At 50.6% G+C, this 22682-nt stretch overlaps 9 protein-coding genes across 9 annotated transcripts; 2 read left to right on the top strand and 7 right to left on the bottom strand.

Moving 5' to 3' along the window:
* Positions 1-2598: 2598 nt before the first annotated feature.
* PMZ80_008683 (uncharacterized protein) lies at positions 2599-3566 on the top strand (the record flags this gene model as incomplete). The annotated part of the gene is made up of 2 exons (XM_064877082.1): positions 2599-2734; positions 2968-3566. 2 exons carry the CDS (start codon positions 2599-2601, stop codon positions 3564-3566), a joined length of 735 nt encoding a protein of 244 aa, XP_064727469.1.
* A 1840-nt stretch (positions 3567-5406) lies between these two features.
* Positions 5407-7348, bottom strand: PMZ80_008682 (uncharacterized protein; the record flags this gene model as incomplete). Its single annotated transcript, XM_064877081.1, has 6 exons — positions 5407-6480; positions 6541-6743; positions 6794-6922; positions 6974-7061; positions 7111-7223; positions 7270-7348. The coding sequence occupies 6 exons, from the start codon at positions 7346-7348 to the stop codon at positions 5407-5409; spliced, it is 1686 nt and encodes a 561-aa protein (XP_064727468.1).
* Positions 7349-7923: 575 nt separating this feature from the next.
* On the top strand, positions 7924-9220 carry PMZ80_008681 (uncharacterized protein; the record flags this gene model as incomplete). Its single annotated transcript, XM_064877080.1, has 2 exons — positions 7924-8634; positions 8681-9220. The coding sequence occupies 2 exons, from the start codon at positions 7924-7926 to the stop codon at positions 9218-9220; spliced, it is 1251 nt and encodes a 416-aa protein (XP_064727467.1).
* A 647-nt stretch (positions 9221-9867) lies between these two features.
* On the bottom strand, positions 9868-13117 carry PMZ80_008680 (uncharacterized protein; the record flags this gene model as incomplete). Its single annotated transcript, XM_064877079.1, has 2 exons — positions 9868-11020; positions 11082-13117. The coding sequence occupies 2 exons, from the start codon at positions 13115-13117 to the stop codon at positions 9868-9870; spliced, it is 3189 nt and encodes a 1062-aa protein (XP_064727466.1).
* A 311-nt stretch (positions 13118-13428) lies between these two features.
* PMZ80_008679 (uncharacterized protein) lies at positions 13429-14881 on the bottom strand (the record flags this gene model as incomplete). Its single annotated transcript, XM_064877078.1, has 2 exons — positions 13429-14172; positions 14231-14881. The coding sequence occupies 2 exons, from the start codon at positions 14879-14881 to the stop codon at positions 13429-13431; spliced, it is 1395 nt and encodes a 464-aa protein (XP_064727465.1).
* An 810-nt stretch (positions 14882-15691) lies between these two features.
* PMZ80_008678 (uncharacterized protein) lies at positions 15692-16481 on the bottom strand (the record flags this gene model as incomplete). The annotated part of the gene is made up of 2 exons (XM_064877077.1): positions 15692-15860; positions 15913-16481. 2 exons carry the CDS (start codon positions 16479-16481, stop codon positions 15692-15694), a joined length of 738 nt encoding a protein of 245 aa, XP_064727464.1.
* A 2482-nt stretch (positions 16482-18963) lies between these two features.
* Positions 18964-20688, bottom strand: CIA1 (Cytosolic iron-sulfur protein assembly protein; the record flags this gene model as incomplete). Its single annotated transcript, XM_064877076.1, has 1 exon — positions 18964-20688. The coding sequence occupies one exon, from the start codon at positions 20686-20688 to the stop codon at positions 18964-18966; it is 1725 nt and encodes a 574-aa protein (XP_064727463.1).
* A 667-nt stretch (positions 20689-21355) lies between these two features.
* Positions 21356-22165, bottom strand: PMZ80_008676 (uncharacterized protein; the record flags this gene model as incomplete). Its single annotated transcript, XM_064877075.1, has 1 exon — positions 21356-22165. The coding sequence occupies one exon, from the start codon at positions 22163-22165 to the stop codon at positions 21356-21358; it is 810 nt and encodes a 269-aa protein (XP_064727462.1).
* A 36-nt stretch (positions 22166-22201) lies between these two features.
* PMZ80_008675 (uncharacterized protein) lies at positions 22202-22627 on the bottom strand (the record flags this gene model as incomplete). The annotated part of the gene is made up of 1 exon (XM_064877074.1): positions 22202-22627. One exon carries the CDS (start codon positions 22625-22627, stop codon positions 22202-22204), a length of 426 nt encoding a protein of 141 aa, XP_064727461.1.
* Between the last annotated feature and the right edge of the window lie 55 nt (positions 22628-22682).

The following is a 22682-nucleotide window of genomic DNA, read 5'->3' as shown; positions in this document are numbered from 1 at the left end:
TCAATTGACGGTAGTCTTTGATCGGCGCAGCTTGAATGCTTCTCAGTTCCTTCGGTATGGATTTTCCTCGAATCCTTGGCCATTTGGATCTCTGATCAGAAATTTTTGCGGTGTTCGCTCGCGTGCACGCTCTGGTATTACAGGTTTGCCTGTCATTTTGCTTTGCGGTTTCACTACTGTCAGTATCATCAAGAGCATAAGAGTAAGCTAGGTAGCAATGGGTTAATACGCACTCTGCTGTAGCTTTATTGTCCTAATGAGATTTCGATGACCGATGAGAAGGTGTAGGAATATGGATAGTATTGGCTATTCACGCCAAGATGTGCAAACGACCAATCGGACACAAGCACGTGATTGTGATGGCAACATCGATCGCCTATAAAGATATCAACAATGACCTTTTGAACCGACCCTCTCGTTGTGCGTTGGACGTGTTTGACCTGAAACATCGCCAGTATGTCGCCGCCTGCTCGGAAGCCAGCATATGTTCGTGGGCTTTGGCCTGTATACGAGGCTAGGCCTATGATCGAGACGTCAGCTGCCAATAGCCATATCCTTCCCCTCGAGATCCCCTCGTAGTCGCCGCTATGTCTACAACGAAGCCTGATAAGTCTCAGCAGAGTTTATGAGAGTAGACATGGCTCGGGCTCCCCTCGTTCTCTTGCTATAGCCGCTTCTGTTGAGGGCAGTCTTCGCCTTCTAAAAATCTTTGATTCTCAGGTGAGCCTAGACTGGCGACATCAGTTTCATCGACTTCGGTCATTCGATCCATCTACCCTGCGCCCTACTATCACAGAGGCGGTGTCCATACCATCTGGCCTGCTTCACGCGAGGCCCTCGAACAAGTTGCATATGACCTACAGGCAGAATCACGCTGTTCGCCAAGCGTCACATCGAGCCTTGTCGCCCTTTCAACCATTGACGCCGTCCAGACGCTGTCTAAGTCGAACACTGGGTCTGGCACTATAAATGATTCTAGACCACCACGTCCTCAGCATACGAAAGCACGAAAAGAACAGTCTATGATGAGGTGGATGGAGCAATGCCTGGTACAAGAATTTGAACTTCCGCTACGTCTCCAGCGGCCAGGCCGTGCGCAAAGGCCGGAGGTCCTGGCTGTATGTAGAGTAAGCTCTAGACTGTCTCCCCACGACGACACTGCCTTTTCATGTCACGGCATCGTTATTGAATTCATTGACGATCCCCTCCTTCTCGATCTTCTGCAACCTTCGACAATAAACCCAGCTGCCTTAACGGCTTCTATCCACGATCTTGTTCGGGAAGCACAGTACACTATTCATACAATCTTCTATCAAGAATTTCAGGTCTTAGACACTGATCCGATGAACTTTGTTGCTCAGCTGACCAACAACGACTTTACGCTCATCTTTGTGAACGGAAACTTGTGTGTTGACATCACGCATCATGTTCGCCGCAAAGTCTTCAGCACCCACCACGGGAAAGATGCGGGCGCCCTCCTTGATTCTCATCTTACCGGCCGGTACTGTACGTCCTCGGGCATCATTCGCTATGCCGTCTTGCTGGAGGTCTTCTATTGTGAGGATCTGGATGCTGCGCTTGATCCCGTCGAGTTCACCGTGGAGATCGCCAAGCTCGTGAGGCGACGATTACAGAACGTGCCCGCACGACATCCTTCTTCTTATGTTGCACCCCTTGCTGCGGTTCAGGTCATGATGGGGCACGCTACACCATATGTCGCTCGCAGACCTTACGTCTCGGATCGCCGACCGAGTCATTACCCTTCACCACATCCTCACAAATACCAAACCAACCACGGCTAGCATTGTGAGCTTTCTTACCGCACATCCTGTGCTGGACTAATCGTGCTAGCGGCGCATGACAACTAATCAACTATGCAGTCTACGGAAAGCTCGCCATGCGACTACACGCAGTGGGTCATGGACATGAAAGTTCATCAAAAGGAGCTGCCGTATCTGGTTCTATCAGAGTTAGGCAAAGGACGAAAAGGGAGGTGCCTTTACGCTGAAAGGAAGGACTTCAGTAACAGCAGGTCGACCGACTCCGACTATAACGTTTCCTGGTAGCGAGGTGTTGGTGATATTATATATTAACAACTATGCTATTGCCTATTGGCGCCTACACGAAGGATACTTATATGCGGCATCTGCCTCTCCTAGCCGAACTACTCAGCCATCGGAATAGGGGAGAAAAAGACATGAACGCTCTCGGGACTCGCGAGGGCACATGGATCTCGCTCTTCCCTGTTATCGTGACCGTCAGCAATATTTGCAGCAATGCGTAGCTACCCGCTGGCCTCAGACTGGTCTTTTCAGCACAGCTCTGGCTTCAAGTTGACATCATCGGTGCAATCCACCAGATTTGAGCCCGGAGTACCCCAGCTCTATCGCGCCTGCTCATTCAATACTACTGCGCCTGCACGTTTCACAGCACCGCGCGCTGCCTTCCTTCGCAACAGCCATAACAAAGCGCCTGCCTCTACAATCTTAATCTCAATCTCACCGCTTCCTTCATCGCTCAGCCAAAGCTCCAGCAATTTTCCATACCTCACTTGAACCTCACCGTCAAAACTCTCTATCAGGCTATAAATTCATGCTTATGGGCCACGACATTGAGATTCCAGAGACACCTCCACTACGATGTCAAGATCCATTGCCGTCAGAGCTATGCGACACTCCAACCCCAATCAATTTACCTCAGACTATTATTGAACCAGCGGCACCAGACAACAGCAGTCGGCATTGGCATATCTATATGAACTCTGATGTCCAGCGGATCCTTAAGGACGAGCTTCGACGGCACTCGAAACCTTGTCCATTAAGCTCATCAGACTCTGCTGTTGTTCCGGATCTTAATCATTCCACTTTACCGCTTTCCAACCACTCGCCTATCGACCAGCAAGGACGACCACCTTCTCGAGCATCTCTACATCCATCTGAAGACATATCAGAACCACTCACACAAAAGAAGAAGAAAAAGAGAAAGCGGAGCGTTCACTAACCAAGAGTGTCCAAAAGAAGAGAAGTCAACAGCATCCACCTGCGACGAAGGTTGCCGGAAACCGAATCAAAGCAGCTCGACACCGTCGACAGTCGGCTTCTACATCTGATGCCAGCAGTTATGACGCCAACAACAACAAGCACGATAGGGAGTACGATGACCAGTACACAGGTGATGGCGAAGATGGTGACGAGCATGCTGACGAGGAACCTAACGAGGAATCTAAAGAGGAACTTGACGAGGAACCTGGGTCATGTATCGATCTGTCTGACCTGTCCGAGGATAAAGCTGCGATAGCTCGAGAATTCCTTCCCGATGAGTCTCTAGACGCTTCATTTGTTGCCAAAGACATCAGCCCGAAGACGAAACGTGCTGTTGTTGAGCGTCTCTCTAGCAAATTGCTTACCAGATGTGTGCCTCTCAATCGAAGACAGAGAAGGGCACACAGGCGACTCAGGTCTATCGTGGACAAGATGTTCGATAATTACAAGAAGTATTCGAATGGCATACATTGGTCCATTCAATTCTGGTTCGATTTCATCATGGCCGAAGAACTCGTACAGTGATTTAAGGATATATGTTGTGCGTTCATCCTGCGTCCCGTCCTGGATCATCTCGGTGTTGAAGATTAGGACACTGTCAACATCATGGAGATTCTTGAGCTGGTCAAAAAAAGAAGAATGCCAACGACTTGGCACTGACGATGAGCCACGTCAAGGGAACTATGGATGGTGCTTCTACGACAGCTCGGCTGACGACGTCGATGGTAGCCCTGTTGAAGACGACAAATCCTACGATAGCGACGGCTCCGTCGACGACGAAGATCCAAACCAGGGCTCACAAGGCGCACCCCGTTCAGCATGGATGATCAGTTTCTCAGACCTCCTTGCCTACCTCGGTTAGACCATACAGCAATATCGTCGCAAATCCACCCATCTCGGTCATATTGCTACAAGCAATAGGGGCTTCTATTCTGCTGCACGACAGCGCCAAAACAGGCTACACTTAGTCTTCACGGATCTGACGGACGTCTTCGCTGATCTCGGGTTCCTATACATCTTCTTTATTCGGTTCCTGGAAGCTGTATTCCATTACTTCTTCGGTAGTCTTCGGTGCAAGCCTTAAAAGTTCCCGACCCAAGACAGCATCGACTACTACCATGGCTGCCGATCGGGCGTCGATCCCCAACCATTTTTGCCCCTGGCAATGGTGTTTGGCCATAGAAGCAAGCCGTGAAATGATACAAGTGGCATAAAGAAGAAGATCGGAGCCGGGCGAAGGCGAGAGGAATGGTCCTCCGTGAACATCCAAGCTGCTGAGGTTGCGCGTCGACAGATGAAGAAGGCACCACCTACTCCAGACTCGAAGATATAGAAGGCGCAAGTTTTAAGCTGGACTTATTGATACCGTTAGAGACTGGTGTCCTCCTTATACTATCTTCCTCACACAATTGCACTAGCTTAACCTCGCCATCGTGTTCGTATCTTCCGCAGAGAGTCTGTTCGACCTGGTGGCTCCTGGCTGATTATTAGCGAGGTTGATAACCCGAGCATTGGCACATTCGCAGCTCAGGCGTCCTCCGGAGATGCCGAGAAAGCCAATGAAGAAGCGTTGCACACGTCTGCCCAACAATCATCAGGAGTCTACACGTCACCTCATCACGTCACCTCATCAACAGTGTCCAGTGTACCAGAGTCGGAGTGAATATAGCTTCTTGAGGGTCAATAGATGGGATCGATCTCATGTGTAGCATATTGAATTGTCAATTAAGTATTATCTATTACCACTACTGAGTAAGTAGTATTTGACTACCTGTAAAGCAAAACCACAATTCACCATACGCATACGCTGTGTCGCAGAACCAAATTCATCCTCTTCCGTCCCTCCTTGCTTGTAATTCCCTTCGTGTTCGTGAATGTTCGTGCCCGTGCTCGTGGCTTCATGATGTCGTTCTTTTCCGTCTTGTCATCTTTTCGTTGAGCATGATTATCGTGGTGTTCTTGCATGAGCTCATTTGCGCTATCGTTCGATTATTAGTTAGTAGTATCATTGTGCTGGGTGAACGAATGTGGTTGTTTGTTGGTCTTGAGCGAACGAGTGTGATGAGATCTGTCCGGAATATGCTGTGCTGGAAATCTGAGCGAGGGACAGTTTGACAGTGAGTGTGACTTCGGCAACCAGTGTCGAGGTAGATCGAAGGATTGGATTGCTCGTTTTGGCTGAGCAGAGTGATCAGCGTAGCTCAAGACCTCATGGATGAGTGCAGGCTCGGAACTCGTATCGCAAAAAGAGGGTGTGCTTCACGGCCAGCGTGGGGATGTTGTCAATCTGGAGCGAGTGAATGGTAGCTGGTAAGGAATAGCTGTGGAGTACGCAGTGCCGTTGAGATCCAGCTTGGCGGAATGCTTAGTACATGTCGGCGTATCGCTTCGCTCCGCCAGCCGGGGCAGCGGCAGTCGTGGCCGAGCTTGTCACGAGAGTCGTAGCAGGTGCACGCCGGACTGGTGGAGGAGCAGCGGCGGCGGCGGCCGCTGCGATACTTGACGAGGAGCTGGACGCCAGTGCGGCAGCAGTAGCGGCGGACCTTGAGGCGGTGATAGACGAGCTTGTGGCTGCGGCAGCGGCTCTCGAGGAGGAAGTGAAAGCGCTGTTGGCGGCGGAGAGAGCTGCGGCTACCGCTCTACTCGACGAAGCAGTAAAAATAGAATTGGACTTGGAGAGGTTGGCTGCATCTCTGGAACTTGTGAGGAAGGCGTTGGCGGATGCCCGTGACGAAGATAGGAAGGAGTTGGCTGAGGCTCTTGATGAAGAGGTCGAAAAGTTTTGTTCTGCTTTGAGAGCCGCTGCGGCAGATCTGCTTGAGGATACTGATTGGCTCGCGAGGAGGCGAGAAGTCGACACGGATTGCTTACTCGCTTCTACTGCAGCGGCGGCAATAGATTTTGTGGTCGCTGCTGCAGCTCGAGATTGAGATAAGAGGGCGTTTGCAGCGGCTCTAGAGGACGACAAGAACGCGTTGGCGCTAGATCTGGATGTGGAGGCCGCGAGTCTGCTCGCCGCGGCTGCTGCGCTTGACGATAAACGCGATGCCGTAACGGAGCTTTTACTGCTTGAGACGAGAAGAGAAGCGGTGGTCTTCGAGGCCAGTGCAGCCTCTCTTGAAGCTTGGCTTAGTGCATTCGCAGCAGCTCGACTAGCAGATGCAGCCTGGATGCTCGAAGTTTTAAACGAATTCGCGGCATCTCTGGAACTGGTGACGAATGACCTAGCTGCCTCTCGCGAACTTGTGGCTAGACTTTTGGAGAGCTCATATGCAGCAAGAGAAGACGAAGTGAATGCTGAGGTGTCGATGGTGGTGGTGGTAGTTCCAATCGTCGTGAGGGTCGTGGTGGTCACAGTGGTAGTCGTAGTCGTAGTCGTAGTCTCTTCACCGACGTTGCGTTGGTAGACTTGCATTCTGTTCGTACCACCGCAGGCTTCCTGCGTAGTGTTAGCCATATCATCCGATGAGTCTGAGTCTGAGTCATAGAGACCACTTACGCCCGCCTGTTGGGTGCACTGAATATTACAGCCAGTCGGATCAATGCCACCAACTGTCCGTAGTTCGGGACCGCAGAAGCATTGTCCACCGAAGGTCATGCCTAGATACGTGTTTTCGCCCACCGGTGCACATTGTGCAGCGCAGTCTTCAAGCGAAATAGGCTGATAGTCCGCTCCGCCAGGTCCAACGCCTCTATTGTCGTCTGTATAGACAGTTTAGCCGAGGAACCTTTCAGGAAAAGTCATCACTCACCGGTATCGATGTAGCAGTTCAAGTAAGTGTATCCACTACCAATATCCTGCGGTATAAGGAAAGGAGGGATTACACCTTGGTAAATACTGATACGGCCTAGGCCGTTTTCGCCTTCGCCACCACATATTTCTGTTGCATTGTTTTAGCTTGGTCGGTTCGCCGACCTCAAATCTTACGCACCTGTTCCGTCGAGCCTACAAGGCTTTGCGCAATCAGCTTCAGCAGCCTGAACACCTCCATCTGTTTCAATTTCGTTCCCACACCAACACTATACCACCATTAGCGTACAAATTTGCGGTCGGGTAAGCACATCATACCTCGCCGCCGTACTCCACACCACCATATTGATATCTGTTGGTTTTGCAGATATCAAGACACGGTTGAATATCGCCTTGGTTACCGCCATTGTAACCCAAGACCCGGACTCCATCTACCCATCAGTTAGTGTGTGTCGTACCAATGCTCATCAGACATACTGAGGTTATCTTGGTAGCAATACAAATAGTTGTAGCTGTTGTATGTCGTGGCAAGGTTCGTAGGTGCGGGTGCCGCCATTGTTGCAACTTCGGGGTCTCGACGAGTTCGGATGTCTTAGTGAGATCGGGGATATCTGGCTCCAAACAAGACTGCTTTCGTCCATGATGAGCGACCGGTAGATATGTATGCGGTCGATGGCTGGTAAACCAGCTCAGCGTACCGACCAGAATGTGTGGCTTGCATTCCAGGTACGGTGCTGGTCGACCGTGCATGGACCATCTTCAGGCTTTTCGTAGCAACGCAAAAGTGGCAACCTCGGTGCAGATCTCGCTGCTGTGAAGAAACCGCAGAGACCGCCCACGGACCACATAAGATGCGAAAACAGAAATTGCATATGTGAGAACCGCCATCTCCGCCAAGGAATGTCCAGCCAGCCACAAATCTCCATCGAAGATTCGGACCATCTCTTTGTTGCACCCGGAAGTCGATCGGATCTGCTCGGACTGAACGCGGTGTACACCTCGACCCGAAGAACGGGTATCTAGATCGACATTGCTCTAAAAAGCCATCACCAAATCCCAGTCTCTTCATTCTTCGTGCTCCAACTTGCCTCATCCCTACATTTTCCAGCCCCATCTCTATCTCTTCCAGCCATGAAGTTTCGTGGAGTTCTCAGGTCGATCACCAAGGCAGGCGCCACCTCTTCGACCTCCCTCTCATCCGGCCCTCGGGATGCATGTGTCTGTGTCATCGGAGTCGGCTACGTGGGAGAGTCGCTATTGGCGCAGTTCGGCAATGTCGTGACTGCCATTGGTTACGACATCTCAACAGATCGCGTTGTGGCGTTGCGGCAAAAATACATCAACAGTCCCCGGATACACCTGACGAATGACCCAGCCGACTTGGCAAAGGGCACCCACTTCCTCATTGCCGTACCAACACCACTCAACGAAGACCATTCGGTCAACCTCGACTTCGTCAAGTCAGCCATCAGCCTCATCATGGCCTTCGCGCAGCCGAACAGCTCCATCATCATCGAAAGTAGCGTCCCAGTTGGAACAACGAGAAAGCTGCTAACGCCGTACAAAACAGCATTCCATTGCGGAATGTCACCTGAGCGAATCGATCCGGGCAGAGTCTCGCCCACACCCGAACAAATCCCCAAGGTGGTCTCTGCTCTAACGCCGAAAGCGATGAAGCACATCTTCGCCTTATACGCTATGGTGTATGAGACGCTCGTGCCAGTGTCCAAACCAGAGGTCGCAGAAATGACCAAGCTTTATGAAAATTGCTACCGCATGGTCAATATTGCATATGTGAACGAGATTGCCGATGCCTGCGTCGGGCATGGTATCGATCCACATGTAAGTTCTCGAGATCGGTGAACGAGATAGGGCTGACAATTCCTAGGAAATGATCGGTGCAGCTGCTACCAAGCCCTTCGGTTTCCAGCCTTTCTACCCGGGCCTCGGCGTCGGTGGCCATTGTATACCAGTCAACCCGCACTATCTCTTCGAGAACAACAAAGGACTGAGGATACTGCAGACAGCGACCAAGTTGATGCAAGACCGACCGGTGAGGCATGCCAGACGTTTTCATCGAGCGTGTCAGGGAAAATTGTTCAAGGTTGAGGCCACCGCATACGAGGCTAGTCCTCGCATCCTTATCGTCGGACTTGGCTTCAAGAATGGACAGACCAACCTCGCCTGCTCACCCGCGCTGGACTTTGCGAAAGCTATACAGGAGCTTGGATCTTCGCGCCTAGCCTTCTATGATCCAACAATAACAGCTAGCCAGGTACCGTGGATGGAGAAGCTGGAAGCATCGTGCTGGCGGTCGGATTATCTTGAATCCAAGTTCGATGGTGTCGTCCTTTGCAACAAGGTGAGCTCCATGGACACTTCGGTTCTTGACAACCTGCATAAGCCGTTATTGAAGTCATATGTTTGATTTGCATACATTTGGATCGTGTATTATTAGCTTAGCGTAGCGTGTAATTGCCATTACTTCATATTTCTTTGCCATGATTTTGGGTACGAAAACGTACACAGTCCCGATGGGCAAGAATTGTATTGCCGAGACCCTCTCGTCGCCGTAGCAGCTGATGGCGCTGAAGGTGGCGTGTCGTAGTCATTAGGATATTGCGCAAACCATCACAGCTGCCGAGGAAAGTGCTGTGCCATCGTGCCAGACATTATCGTAGGGGCACTAAGTTCTGTTTTACTCGATCTAGATGGCGGTCGAAAGCACAGCTTCGGCAAGCGAAGCTGCGACCCTGCCAGTGCTGGTGGCAATTTCGTGATGTTGCGGCCTCAGGTATCTCTACAGGTGTCTTAGCGAAAGCTTGCATCTGAGGCATCCGCCCGCTTCGAGAACCATTCTACTCCTGCTACATGTAGGCTTAGCTAGAGGTCTACAGCACGGTATTGTGTATAATCGGGTACATCTGTGGACAGTGCACAACTCCCATACATATCAGCCATGAACGCACGATGATAGGAAGGTACCCCGCAGAAGCAAAAGTCACTGAATTAGATAGCCGCTCAGTCCTCATTATTCGTGTATCTATCTAAACTATGTACGTCTGTACCATGTACTCATTCGTCGTGATCGACCTTCGTAGAGGATGATGCTTGCGAAGACGGTTTCGTAGGCGTCTCAATCAGAGGTGTAAGCTTCGAGTGCGCACGCTCTCGATGGCGCGGTGTCCGCCGTAATAACGATAGCGGTGTAGGATGAGAATTTTGCCGTATTCTACCTGCAGGTGCAGGCGTGCATGACAGGGAAGGTGCTCGACTGCGGGCCTTTCCAACTGTGTCAAGACTGGAAGTGCTTGCCGTTGGTGTAGTAGATTCGGTATTCGCATCGAAGGAAGGTGCTCTGCGTTTCGCAGTCGAAGGCTGTGGCTTGGTGCGAGCATTGAGAGTATTGGACCTTTGCTTACGCGAAGCATTGGCTGTTGGTGGTTGGTCGGAGACCGGCTTTCGCGATTGTGGTTTCGGCGTCGGACCTCGAATAGCTGTTTTGACTGACTTCGCAAGTCGTTTTGGCGTCCATGGTTGAGACGGCTTTGGCTCCTGGAGTGAAGCAGTTACAGTGCCCGGTGCAGGGCCTTGAGTGCTAACGCCTGTTTTACCCCAGGCATTACTTCCGATGTGAAGTAGCACGTTGACGAACACAATCACCGACAAGATCGGTGAAATGACCTGATTGATGCACATGCCCAGGATGATTTTGTGTACTCGCTTTCGCAGGAGTGGTTCCTTGACCAACACCAACACTAGATACCACGCTGCCGGTGTCTTCGTCACAATGAGCGTCGGGATGATTTTGATAACATAGAAGTTTGTAATGAGGCCGTGAAGGAAATAGGCTGTATTAAAGACTCGATAGAATACCAAAGTAAGTCTCACGAGATCGATCAATGCGAATAGTCGGGTGATCAACCTTTGCTGTGGTCCAAAAGTAAGCCAGAAGTCGTTGAAGTAAGCATTCGAAGCCCAGCGTCGCCTTTGACTCAGGTAATGCGACAAACTGCTTGGCACGACTGTCTCGCTCAGAGCGTCAGGCACGAAAATTGTCCGTAAATGCTTATTCTGAGATATCATGCACCATGTTAGCCGCCGGTCAGTACCCAGGTATTGTACCTGATGGTGAAATATGTTGTAACTCGTGACTGGTGTAGCATATTCGCTGAGCGCAGGGCCCATTTCTGGTCGGACGACTATCATAGTGACACAACCGGGCAAGCTAAGATTTCGACATCAGCATGTAGTCCTTCAATCGTGATCATATGCAACGAATGACTTACCATGTGACTCTTCCCCACATACTTTCTGCTTGCCTGCGGACGTACTGACCAAAGGTATATTGGAATTGTTGAAATAAATGCCACATCGAGTATTCCGTCCTTGCCTTGTCGAATTCGGCGAAAAGAACCCCACATCCTGCGATGGCATTATTCTCTATGGAGAGTGCGTCGGCAAGCTTGCGAAGGCAATGATCATGTATCGTTGAGTCGGCATCTGTACAAAAAATGTAGTCGAAAGCTGTAAACTTATTGTCGGTGATGACAGAAGGTATGATCGTTTTCCACAGTTGCTGTCGCAGCAATGTTGTTGAATGTGGCATGTCTTCACGTGGATAATTGAAGAGGTCATGGCCTAAGATCAGACTATCCTTTTTGCCCGCGTTCTTGACCTTTTCCATCAAAATCACAGCAGTGCCGTCAACCAGGCCCGCATGGATGTTCAAATCGCCTCGTTCTCGCTTCCAGGTAGTGTATGGTAGAGTGACTGTGGCTTTCACCATTGACATCTTAGAAAGAATATCTCTTGGCTTACCATCTAATATGATGCAGATAGCTTGCTTGTGGGGTCGAGTACTGCATTTGGCGAGGCTCTTGACCGTTTTCAGTATCTGCTCTTCCGTTTCAGCATATGCGCATACCAAACTCAATATCCATTTGGACTTGGGTTGTTTTGGTGGCCAGATCTTGTTGTGAGCAAAATTGCGTAGCATGCCCGTAATGTCCGCCAGTGTCGAGAGGATGTCTTTGCTCTTCATGAAGACCAAGATGGCGAGCAAATACGGATGCTTGAAGGAGCCAAGGTAAGCCAATCCAAGCGCGATATTAACAGTGAAGACGAATAAGGTGAATACAAGACGTATTCCCCAGATCTCCCAACCACTGAGCTGCAAGCGCTTGTCACCCAGACTATCGGTCACTGCAGAATCGAAAGACTCTCGGACATGGTCGGGCAGATTGATACTTTGTGGCGACGTCGGTTCATCTTGATGAGGCTCCGCAGCTGGTCTTCCGGACTCTGGTGTCTGCTCACAACTACCCGTGAGGTTGTCCCCAATGTCGAGAGAATTGTGCCGTTGTTGTCGCATTAATTCCTCGCCCACCTTGCTGGTTCGTTTGGTACGTTGTTGCAATTCCTTCCCAGCCTCGTCTGATTCGCCGTGTGACTTGACTGATGGTGGTGCCTGCAGACTCGCAGAACCGCCTACAAAAGTACCTTCGCTGCTTAACAGAGTCAGGGTGGAGGAAGCTGTACCTGGCACACTAGACGCGGCCGACTGTATATTGGAATCCCTGATCGTGTATAACTGTGGACGTCGAACCGATCGCGAGAAGTTGCGGTATGATGCTTTCTGCTGAACGGTGCTTTCCGCACCAGGCGGTGATGCTCCAACTTTTGCTTTTGAACTCTCGGAAGAATTCCTCTCTCGTCCCTTGAGTGGTGTCAGGTTGTTTCGAGGGTCTCCTTCCAACGCGTAAGGCCGTGCTTTCCTTGCACTTGTGATATCCTGCTCCAGGGGTGATTTGTATATGTTTGATAGGCGCGCTGTGTCAGAGCCTCTTGAGAACCTTCTCGAGGCTCGCTCTGGTGAGAAAGCTGAGGATGCCTGAATCCATAATTGGGCAGAATCTGCGTCGATCGTGTTCTCATCGTCGGCAACCGGAGGCAAAGAGGCGAGACGAAGCTTTTTTGCGGCACTATGGAATCGAAGAGCTGCTGCAGAATTTTCAGGCTGCGACTCAGGTTCTGTGTCGAGGAAGACGTTCTCGAGCGGCGTGGCTCCGCTGAAGCGATCAGTAATGCGTGCCTTCGAAGCGCGATTGTACCTCCTCGCGGACGGCGACGACGCCTCCGCCGATGCCGTTGTCTTACTAGGGGTGTCGTCATTGAGGTCAAATCCGGCATCGAAATTGCAAAGGTCGCTGAAAGGCCTTCTGAAGGTTGATCTTTTCCTTGCGGTACCACTATCGCGTCCTGTTGTTCTCGGGGTTGGCCAACCATTCTGCATCTTAGCTGGAGGAGTGACTGGACATTGCATTGTCTGCGTTTGTGGGCCAGATGCAGGTAGGACTGGTGCCTTTGCTCACAAGCCGGCGAGGACCTCATTCTCTTCTTGCTGCAACATTCGTTCAAACTGTCTAGATCGACAGCAAGGTCGACCTTGCGCAGGCTCGATAACTCGCCTCGTGCCAATGTGCAGAAAGGTTCGAGATGAGCTTTGACACAACACACACCCACGAAGGGGTGGTGCGGGTCTGATCAGATCGAGAATGTTGATATGCACGGCCTTTTAGGCTCAGAAATTCCACATTCTGCAAAACAGTATGAGCTTGGACCGTAAATTCGGTCTTAACACTTGAAGCTGAGATCGCCAGTACCATCGCTAATGACTTCAACTGTTTGCCTGCCCTTTACAGGGCCTCGATATGCTACAAGCTCGAGGTCATCTTGCTTGACATATTCAAGATCTTTACCTTTCACACTCAGATGGTTGGAAAGAAAGGCAGCAGCACGAACTTTCCCTGACCATACGGCAGGGTATGTAATGTCAAGAGATGCTGTCGCGAATGAATGATGTTCTGCACGAAGGTTGGTCAATGAATCAGAGGTGGGGCCTAAAGAGGTCAAGGTCACCCTTTGGGCACCCGTCTTCGAATATGTTGTCAAGTTCGAAATCTCATCGTGGCGGCCCATACCAGACGCCAAGATGGACAGAATTTGAGTTCCGGTGCCGGTGTCGACTAACGCGAAGCTGCCGTGGCCAAGCAATATCTCTGCCGTGACGCTTCCTGTCAGGCTTCGGATCTCGGTATGAATAGCTCTGGCGGCTTTATGCCGACGATGCAGGTAAGCTGAAGACAGGCGAAGTGTTATGCTGCCTGTTTGGCTGGACAAGATAAGTATGGCAGGTTGATCTCCTGGCTGAGGGTCGATCTCAATGTCGATAGCACCTGTTGTAGTAGATAGGTCAAGTCGGTCATGAAGCTTGTAGGCAGCGTGTATATTCTCAAACATCTCATGCCGCTCGTACTCCGGTCCGGTAGGTACGAACGGCATGAATGGTATTGAAGGACTCCAGGTACCCGCTTCACCCTGTACTAAGGTCAGATCACTTTTACAAAAGTGTACTTTGAGTGAATGGGGCGCTTACCTGGAAGACACCGACAAAAGCGCAAACGACGAGCGATGTAAGGAAACTGAATGCGATGACCAGGGCTAACAGCCGGCAATGTCTTTGTCTAGTGGTTTTGGCGCTGTGAATCCAGCGATTCCAGCCTCTCTGATTCCAACGTCGCTCTACACCGCCCAGCAACGGAGTCCGATCATCTTGTTCCTGCTCTTCAAGGTCTTCGCTCAGGTCGATACCAGTATCTTGGGTCACTACGCCTTGTGTGTCAGCGGCTGCTGCGTTCCTTCGAGGCATTGTCACGGGGCTGGCTGGAAGCTCATGAACATGCGACAGGTTCGAGTAGGCGGGAGGAGGGTCCAACTCCTGGGGAGATTGTGCCATAGTATTGCTGTGTACATTGTCTAACTCTTCTGTGCGTATGCGGCTCGTAGTCGGATCTCGCCCAAAGGGAGTGTCGTGTATCTGAGCTTGCGGCATAACTGCTTGGGACCACGGACTCGAGGATCCCAACTCTTGAGCGAGCTGAGCTGCATTCCTCCGCTTGCTGTCGCTCGTGCTACTGCGAGATCCTTCTGTATGGCGTGATGGGTCTTCCCAGGCAGCATCGTTTCGAGCGTCAGGTGCAATGGAACGCGAGACTTCCTCCTCATCTGCGGAAGTTCTATGGGACATTTTGCAGATTCGAATCAGTAGCTGTTTAGCAGTCGCACAAAATAGCTTTCGCAAGAGACACGCTCGTTGTCGCAACGACACGAGCTCACGCTGGCGGGCTGTACTTCATGTAGTCCAGAATAACTCTCACCATCAGTAGAATCTCTGCAGCTCGTATCAAGCACGACGTGAGGCAACAGCTTCTGGGAAGCTAACCTACCAGATGTGTTGGTAGTAAAAGACATACGCTTGATTAATCGAGCTGCCTGCCTGCACCATCCTGGACCAGATTGGATCCTTCGCCGAGCGCTTGTGGTCTCGTCATCGTACCTTTCAGGCGTCCCATACTGCTTCGCCGCGCACACCCTCACTGCTCGACTGTGAGTGTATTGTACTTTGCGGGCTTTCAGTATGGATTGGCTGCTGGAATGACCACAGTGTACATACTATGCAAGAATCCTTGTAGGAAATCGAGGGATAGGGTGCCAGAGATCGATGGTTAATCATGCCAGAACCAATCTGAAGTCCGCAATTTTATTCATGCACAAACTTCTTTCCGTTGTGGTCTCACAATATATCTTGCGCATTCTCTACGGTAATTCAATCCACCTTCTGGATTACGCGTGATTGAACTTTCAGGATGTTATGAAACGCTACACTGATGATGGCAGAAGAAACGCATATCGAATTGAGGCAGAGAATCGCCAGCTATATCCTGAGCTGACTATATCATATACACATCACCTCGGCCACGTTCGAGAGCTAACGATAGCGAATTTGCAGTTGTAAGAATTCAAGGCTGTCGCTGATTGTAGGGACGCCTCGCGATTTCTACAAGGTGACAGTGCCATTGAAGATGCCAATAAGTAGTTTCTCTGACACTGGCACCAGATCTTCCTTACGCTTCTTGACGAATTTCTGCCAGGGGTTATTATCGTGTTTTTTCAGACAGCTGAGACTTCGATCCTCATGTCGGTCGTCTTCAGATGCGATCCAGCGGCTGAAGTACATTTTAGCTTCGCCGGTCTTGACATACACTGTCTCCTCGGTACCACTGCGCTTGTTCATGCTGTCGGTTGCGCATGTTTAACAATTGTGGCACAGGTCCTGTTCCCAGCAATCTGTTTGACCTCATGACTCTGAACATCCATACCGCATGAGCGATTTCACGAACGAGTGCCACAGCTAGCTCGAATTGCATGATGCGGATGGTGTGCTCTGGACTGTCTCGCCATAGGACGCCACCCCTGGTGAAGAAGTCAAGTGTCTCTGGGTTGATGAGGATTGCTAGGGGTGGTCTGTCTTTGCTTGGGTTGACGGCGAAGTGATCAACTAAAGATTCGCATTGAGCTCTGGGATCGTGTCGAGCCTTGCTGGGATCACTCCGAAAGAAACGGAGCACTTGCGACAGGCATAGAAGGACATCGTCAATCTTGTCGAGGTCTTCGGATGATGCTTCGTAGTTCTCGTTCAGTATTGAGCTATTCTCAAGTTGTTCTTCTCGAGTCCCTTTCCGAACACTCGCGAATGCAATTCTTGCAAGGAATGGTTTCGATTTGTTCAGAAGGGATGTGGCAAGAGAAAGCGCAGGACATATGCGGCTGTAGTATTCTTCCTTCATGGTGTGCCTCATTCTGGTCAGAAGAGGCTTGTTAGACTAGTTCAACCCCACTATTGTTTCGGCACACATCCTAAAGTTGCCGCGCTTGAACAGAGGGTGGATTCCATCGTCGACCACGATCGAAGGATGGTTCAGTTCGGATTCGGTGACTATGGCGCCCGGTGCAAGCTTTGCTCCTTCTGCGTGCTGAAGAGATCCAGAGTATCGCTGCAAGAAGGTCATGGTTTGTGTAGAGGGAGGGGTAGGTGAAAAAGTAGCCATTGCAGAATGCAGAAGTGGTGTGAGGTTGCTTAGAGATTGGTGTAAGCTTGCTGTAAGGTCGTAATAAGGATGCAATTGCTTGCTGTTTAGTCAATTGAAGGGTGATCTGCGCTTTCCGGTAAGTGTGAAAGAAGCGTCGAAGCTACGGTCCAGTTCTGAAGGGTCAGAATCGTGTTTGGGATATGGGAAATGTGGATGGGGAGTTGGATAATCAGGTAATACTTATACAGACACGGAGCACCGCTGTCAGAGCTTATAGACTAAGAGACAGGCAGGCATATATGAGCAGATCTCCAGCACGGTACCAGACTATGTTAGTAGTTGAGCGCAACAGTGGTCGACTATCGAAAGTGGACGGTTGAGCTCAACCAAGGTTGCACTCACCAAAGGCTCGAAGGCAATCCGCAGTGGCCATTGAATGCCTGTCATCGACGTTGTCACAAACCAGAAAGGAAATTCAGTCCACACCTACTGGCGAGACCCAAGCCAATGCTCTGGCATCCAAAGTCGTCAGCATGCAACAATATATGTCAACTAAAGCGGGAAACGCTCAATTCTGATGAGCTCCTATGCACCTGTTACCACAACATGCAACTTTGGGACGTTAGAGTCGATCAGCCGTGTCGTCCGCCAGAAGGAGAACCAACGACCGCTTGTAACGTGAGCATACCAGCAACTGCAAGATACCGACAATTGCGTACACTCGCACTTGCCGCTCAGTGATGCTCTAGATGGTCCTTCCGTAGCTGCTTTGCACAAGGGTTCCTTCTATGCGTGAAGCTGCCCTTGTATGAGGTGACTAGCAGCCGCACCTGAGCAAAGCGACTTTTACGCCACTTGCCAGATTCTGCGTGGTCGCAGTAAGCATGTTAAGAGTTGCGAAACGCAACGGTGAACGCATCGACAGTGACCAGCCCAACATATCTGAGTTGGTAGAAACTGCAGATCAGGGGAACGAGGAAATATCTTACCTGTGATTGGCTAGTGACTGCCGGGGAAGAAGTCCACTGGATGATGCCTCCTTACGTCACATGCGAAACAAATCGTCCCTCGGAACCCAAATCATGATGAAGCTTATTCGTTCCACAGCTACAAGCAATTCTTCGCATTGCGGAAGCTGAAAGTTGAGTGTCTGTCCTGCAAATCCATTCAGTCAATCAATCTACCTCGAATAACTCACAAGTTTCCCCTGCAATTCAAATATACGAGATGACATTCCTTGTCCGATCCTTCGGATCTTTGCGATCGGCTTCAAGAGCTGTATACAGGCCAACAGCAACCTTCCACACTTCAGCATCACGATGGGCCATGAGCGAGCACGATCGAGGTATGTTGCGAAGGCAATAGTGTTGTCCCGAGGATCAAACCCGTCACTATCTTTGCCTCCTCTATTGGCACTGTCATTACTTGGTCTTGCTCTTTGGTTCACCTTGTGCTGACAGAAACAATTACACAGACGATGACAATCGCCATGAGAAAGTCGAACATCACAAGCAAGATTCCTTACACAAACAGAAAAGCGGCGACGGAGAATGGAAGAATGAATTGGCATCTCAAAGTGAACAAGTCATTGCGGGTGAAAGGTCCAACATGTCCATGGAGGAGATGCAGAAGCTAGGCGAGCAGAAGGCAGAAGAGGGGAAGAACCCGAGCAATACATCCCAGACGAATGATCAATCGGCAAGGAAGTAAGTCAGCGGAACCTGATTTACGTGGTGACAAGGAGACCGGCTGCCATTAGGAGCTATGGAGAGTAGGGCATTGACCCAAGGACGAGAAGCGAAAAGACTGGCAGATAGCTTGAAGATGGCAATGAGTCGGCTCTCGACAGCCACTATATCCGGCAGTGAGTCTGAGCGAAATTGAGTCCGAAATGAGCATAGTTAGGAGGGTGTTGTCTGTATTGATTGCACAAAAAGCATCAGGGAACTTCCAGCGAAATAGTCCTCGTGTGGCTTGTATACAATACATTGTTTTTATGAAGACTAAATAGCTCGCTAAGCAGACTATAAACATGACTGAGAGCTCTTCTTAGTTTACAGACTAGACCAACCTTGGGTTATGCCTGATTTCTGCAATTGAAGAGCACGAGTTCGTAGGCACTCAACCTGGCGCTAGATATCCATAGAAACATTGAATCACAGGGTTATTCTTCACTGAAGCAGGTTGCAGTTGCGGCTATCCGGACCACAGACATCAATGTTCGAAGTCCGCACTCACCTCACAGATTCTGTCTGGTCTGATCCAGCACTTGCTGAGGCAACTTCCACACCTTCACCTCCCCATCATCCCCAGTCGACACAATATACTCCTCATCATCCCGCTCATTCCCATCCACAACCTCTCCAGCATCAAGCTGCCTTCTTTGGTCTCGCACAGGCGCCCAACAGACATGATTAATTTCGTACTCATCATGGGCCGCCTCAATGGTTGCAACAACTCTCCACTCAGTCTTGATCTTCTTGATATCCCCTTCCTCTTCCTGCTGCTGCTGTTGGTCATTCTCACTATGCTCCGCGGTCCCATTCATGACCACATCCTCGGTCTTACCCTCGACAGTAACCTCCCTATAAACAGCAATCAACCCATCCCCACCACAACTCACAATCAACCCTGTCTTAGCACTCCAATCAACAGCATAAACACTCCGCACATGTACAGTAGGTAAGCTTGCCTCTTCAACCCACTTCTCCGTGCTGCTCGGTGGCCGAATAACGCTAGGCAACCGACTACTCGCGAAACCCGTCTGTATCGGTGCGCCAGAATTCGACTCTCCATTCGTGCTCATCGTACTCCCTTTGCGGGCATCTGCAATCCTCATCCTCTTCTCATCTCTCTCCTTCTCACTCAACTGCTTCCTCCAAACACGCACCGTAAGGTCATCAGAGCAACTAATCAGTCGAGGCTCCCAATCAACAATTATCTCTTCCACGCTCGTCTGCATAGGATAGCACGCAAGGTTAACATAACTCTCAAACTTCAAATCCCATACCGTCCCCTCATGACCCGTCAACACAGCAATAGTAATCCAATCACCCTCACTCTCATCATCACGATGCAAGCGTATCGTGTCATCATACGACCCCGAAGCAAGTAACTCTCTTCCACCTAGAACAATCTCCTCCTCATCTTCTCCATTTCCCACACCATCACCATCACCCTCCGCCGTATGACCTCGCCTTCTTCTCAGTCTCCTCTCTAACTCCCCCCTAGTCACCGCACTACCTCCTAACCACCCCACACACTTAACATCCCCCGCATGCTCCCCCAGCACAGCAACAGTCTCCCACTCCTCCTCTTCAACCTCCTCCCACACCCAAACACTCTTATCCCTACTACACGTCGCCAGCAGATTCGCCCCATAGTGCGCCGGTGAAAACTGCAGATCCTTGATTTCGGAGTCTGGACCCGTCAGGAGCGTGGAGAAGTGCCATTCTTCGGGTGGATCTTCTGCTGAATTGTCGTGCGTGAAGTCTTGTTCGTCGATGTTATCATCGAATGAACCAGGAACGTTGTGAATGTGCGGTTGTGACTGAGATGTAGACACAGTATTATGCTCCGGATCCCAAACCCACAACCCGCAATTCGCGTCGAAACTGCCCGTTGCTAGAACCACTGGATCCCGTTCCTGTCTTTTTCCTCCTTCTCCTTCTCCCTGCTCCTGATCCTCCACAGCTGCACCCTTCCTCCGTTTCCTTGCTCCATAATCCTTCCACCCCACACAACGCACACTCCGTTTATGACCACCCGCAATCGTAGACAGTAACTTCCACCCCCTCATATCCCAGATATGGACGCTTTTATCTGAGGTTGCGGTTGCGAGGAGGGGGGATGAGGCAGATGGGTGTGGGCGAGAGGACCATGCGCGGGTGTTGAGGGTGGGGGAGTGGAGGGTTGTGTGGTGGTGGAGGGAGGGGACGTTGTCGAGAGGGGAGGGGGTGGACATGGTTGTGGTTGCGACGGTCGAGGTGGTGAATGATGAAGCTTGTTGTTAACGTTAGGTTGTTACCGCTTAGGTTGGGTTTGAGACCGATGTGTGTTGTTTCGTCTGTTATGCTTCGATTCGAGGTCAAGTCTGGCTTTAGGGGCGGTTTGGTCCTGCCGCAGTTGTGGAATAGGCGGGATACAGGTGGGATGATTTCGTTGTAGATTGTGACTGACTGTCCGATATGTCAGGACCAGTAAAATACCGGCAATGCTAGTATCGGACGTTGTTAAACTGCCGCGAGGTCTGTTGGTTGTTCCTTAGCTGCCATGGATATCTGCGGCACGAGAATAATTATTTTCTTGCGATCTCGTCTTCGGCTCCGCTACATACATGACGTAGGAGGGGCAAGCAGGGCGGAATACCCTTTTTAACAGACTCAGAATTCTCAGGCCTCAGCTTTAACAGCTACACGTATGGGTTATTGCTATGCACCTGTGTGGTGCATGTGTCTGCTGTTATACAACTTCACTACCGGCTCGTATGTCCAGCAATAATCTATAATACGAAGGCCACTCTTGTTGATACAGCTGTTGTACAGGTCTCAGCTCCCCGAATGATCCGCAAACCATGAAGCCATCTCTCCCATCTCTTTTTGTACATTCTCGTTGACCATACATTCATGTCCTCAGTTACTGCCGAAGAAGAACAAAGCCCAGAAAGCCAGCACCTGAACCACAACCACTGCAGCAACCTGATCCACAACGCCCCCAGCAACCATAGCACTGCTCCCGCTGCTCAGGCTATTACTGCTCGTACTGTCGTTGCTTGTACTGTCGGCGTTCGTACTGTCGGCGTTCGTACTGTCGTCGTTCGTACTGTCATCGCTTGTACTGTCACTGCTCATGCTGTCGAAAGCCACCTCCGGAACCCCTACCTCCTGCACCCCGTCAACGTTACAGCCAACATTACACGCTGCTTGATCTCTCTTGCTTGGATTCGTCCCACTGATATTGAACACCATTTCAACCCACTCAAACCCAGCAATCACTTCCGCCCCAACAGTCATATTGCCACTCCACTCGCCACCATCCGACCACAGGTTGAGAATGAGTCCACTTGGCTTGGTCGGAACATTCTTAGTCTTCTCAAGAGCAAGTTCATCATCAATGTACCAGCGAGACATGCCGTCGAACCAGTCAAGACGATGATCATGCCAGTCTGTCCAGACTTTATTGTTGGGCAACACAGCGTCGGTCGATGCACCAGGGATTGTGTTTCCTGTCTCAGTATCTTCATCTGATTGGTTGCTGTAGCGGATGTTGGTTGTGGGATCATATGTTAAGATCTCAAGATCTGATTCCTCGGTATCTGAATGGTAGGTGAAGAAGCCTAATACCGCACCTGGTGCTACTGGCGGATCATCCGAGTAGTCCGGGATAACTCGCGTGCGAGCGCGGAACGAGCCATGTAGAACATTCTTCTGATTGCTGTCCATCTCCGCGGTCGATGCGAAGTCTTGTAGACGGAATGCTCAAAGGGTGAGATATGTAGACTGTGTGTCAGTGTCCTGCGAGATAAAAACGTTCTGAGCTGAGTTAACGTATGCTACTGTTGCATCACCCTCCGCTGGCTCGACACCGTCCTCGATTGACCATGCTTTGTTGAATTGTGCGGTGTTGAAAAAGGCTGAGGTGACGTTCTGCCCCCCATTGTTCTCTGAAGCAGTGACTAGAGGAGGTGGGCTGGTGTAATCGTTATCGCCGTCGTTTGGGACTGATCTGAAATCGAGAAAGTGATAGTACTGGAAGTAGCCAGCATCGGCACCGGAGACGAGATAACAGTCACAGTTTTGCGAGTTGTCTCTTGGAGTCATGTCGGTGAGCTGATTGTCGCTACTGGCATGGACAATGCTTGCTCCAAGCAGACCCAAAGACGCCAGTATCCGTGAGCGCCACATGATGGACGTTTGCAAGGTTGTCAGCAGGGAACCTGAGGGTCTCGTGGTAACGATG

This window comes from Knufia obscura (genome assembly GCF_036327395.1).
Source record: "Knufia obscura strain CCFEE 5817 isolate CBS 148926 chromosome Unknown scaffold_11, whole genome shotgun sequence".
Lineage (NCBI taxonomy): Eukaryota > Fungi > Ascomycota > Eurotiomycetes > Chaetothyriales > Trichomeriaceae > Knufia > Knufia obscura.
This window is presented reverse-complemented; position numbering and strand designations above follow the sequence as displayed.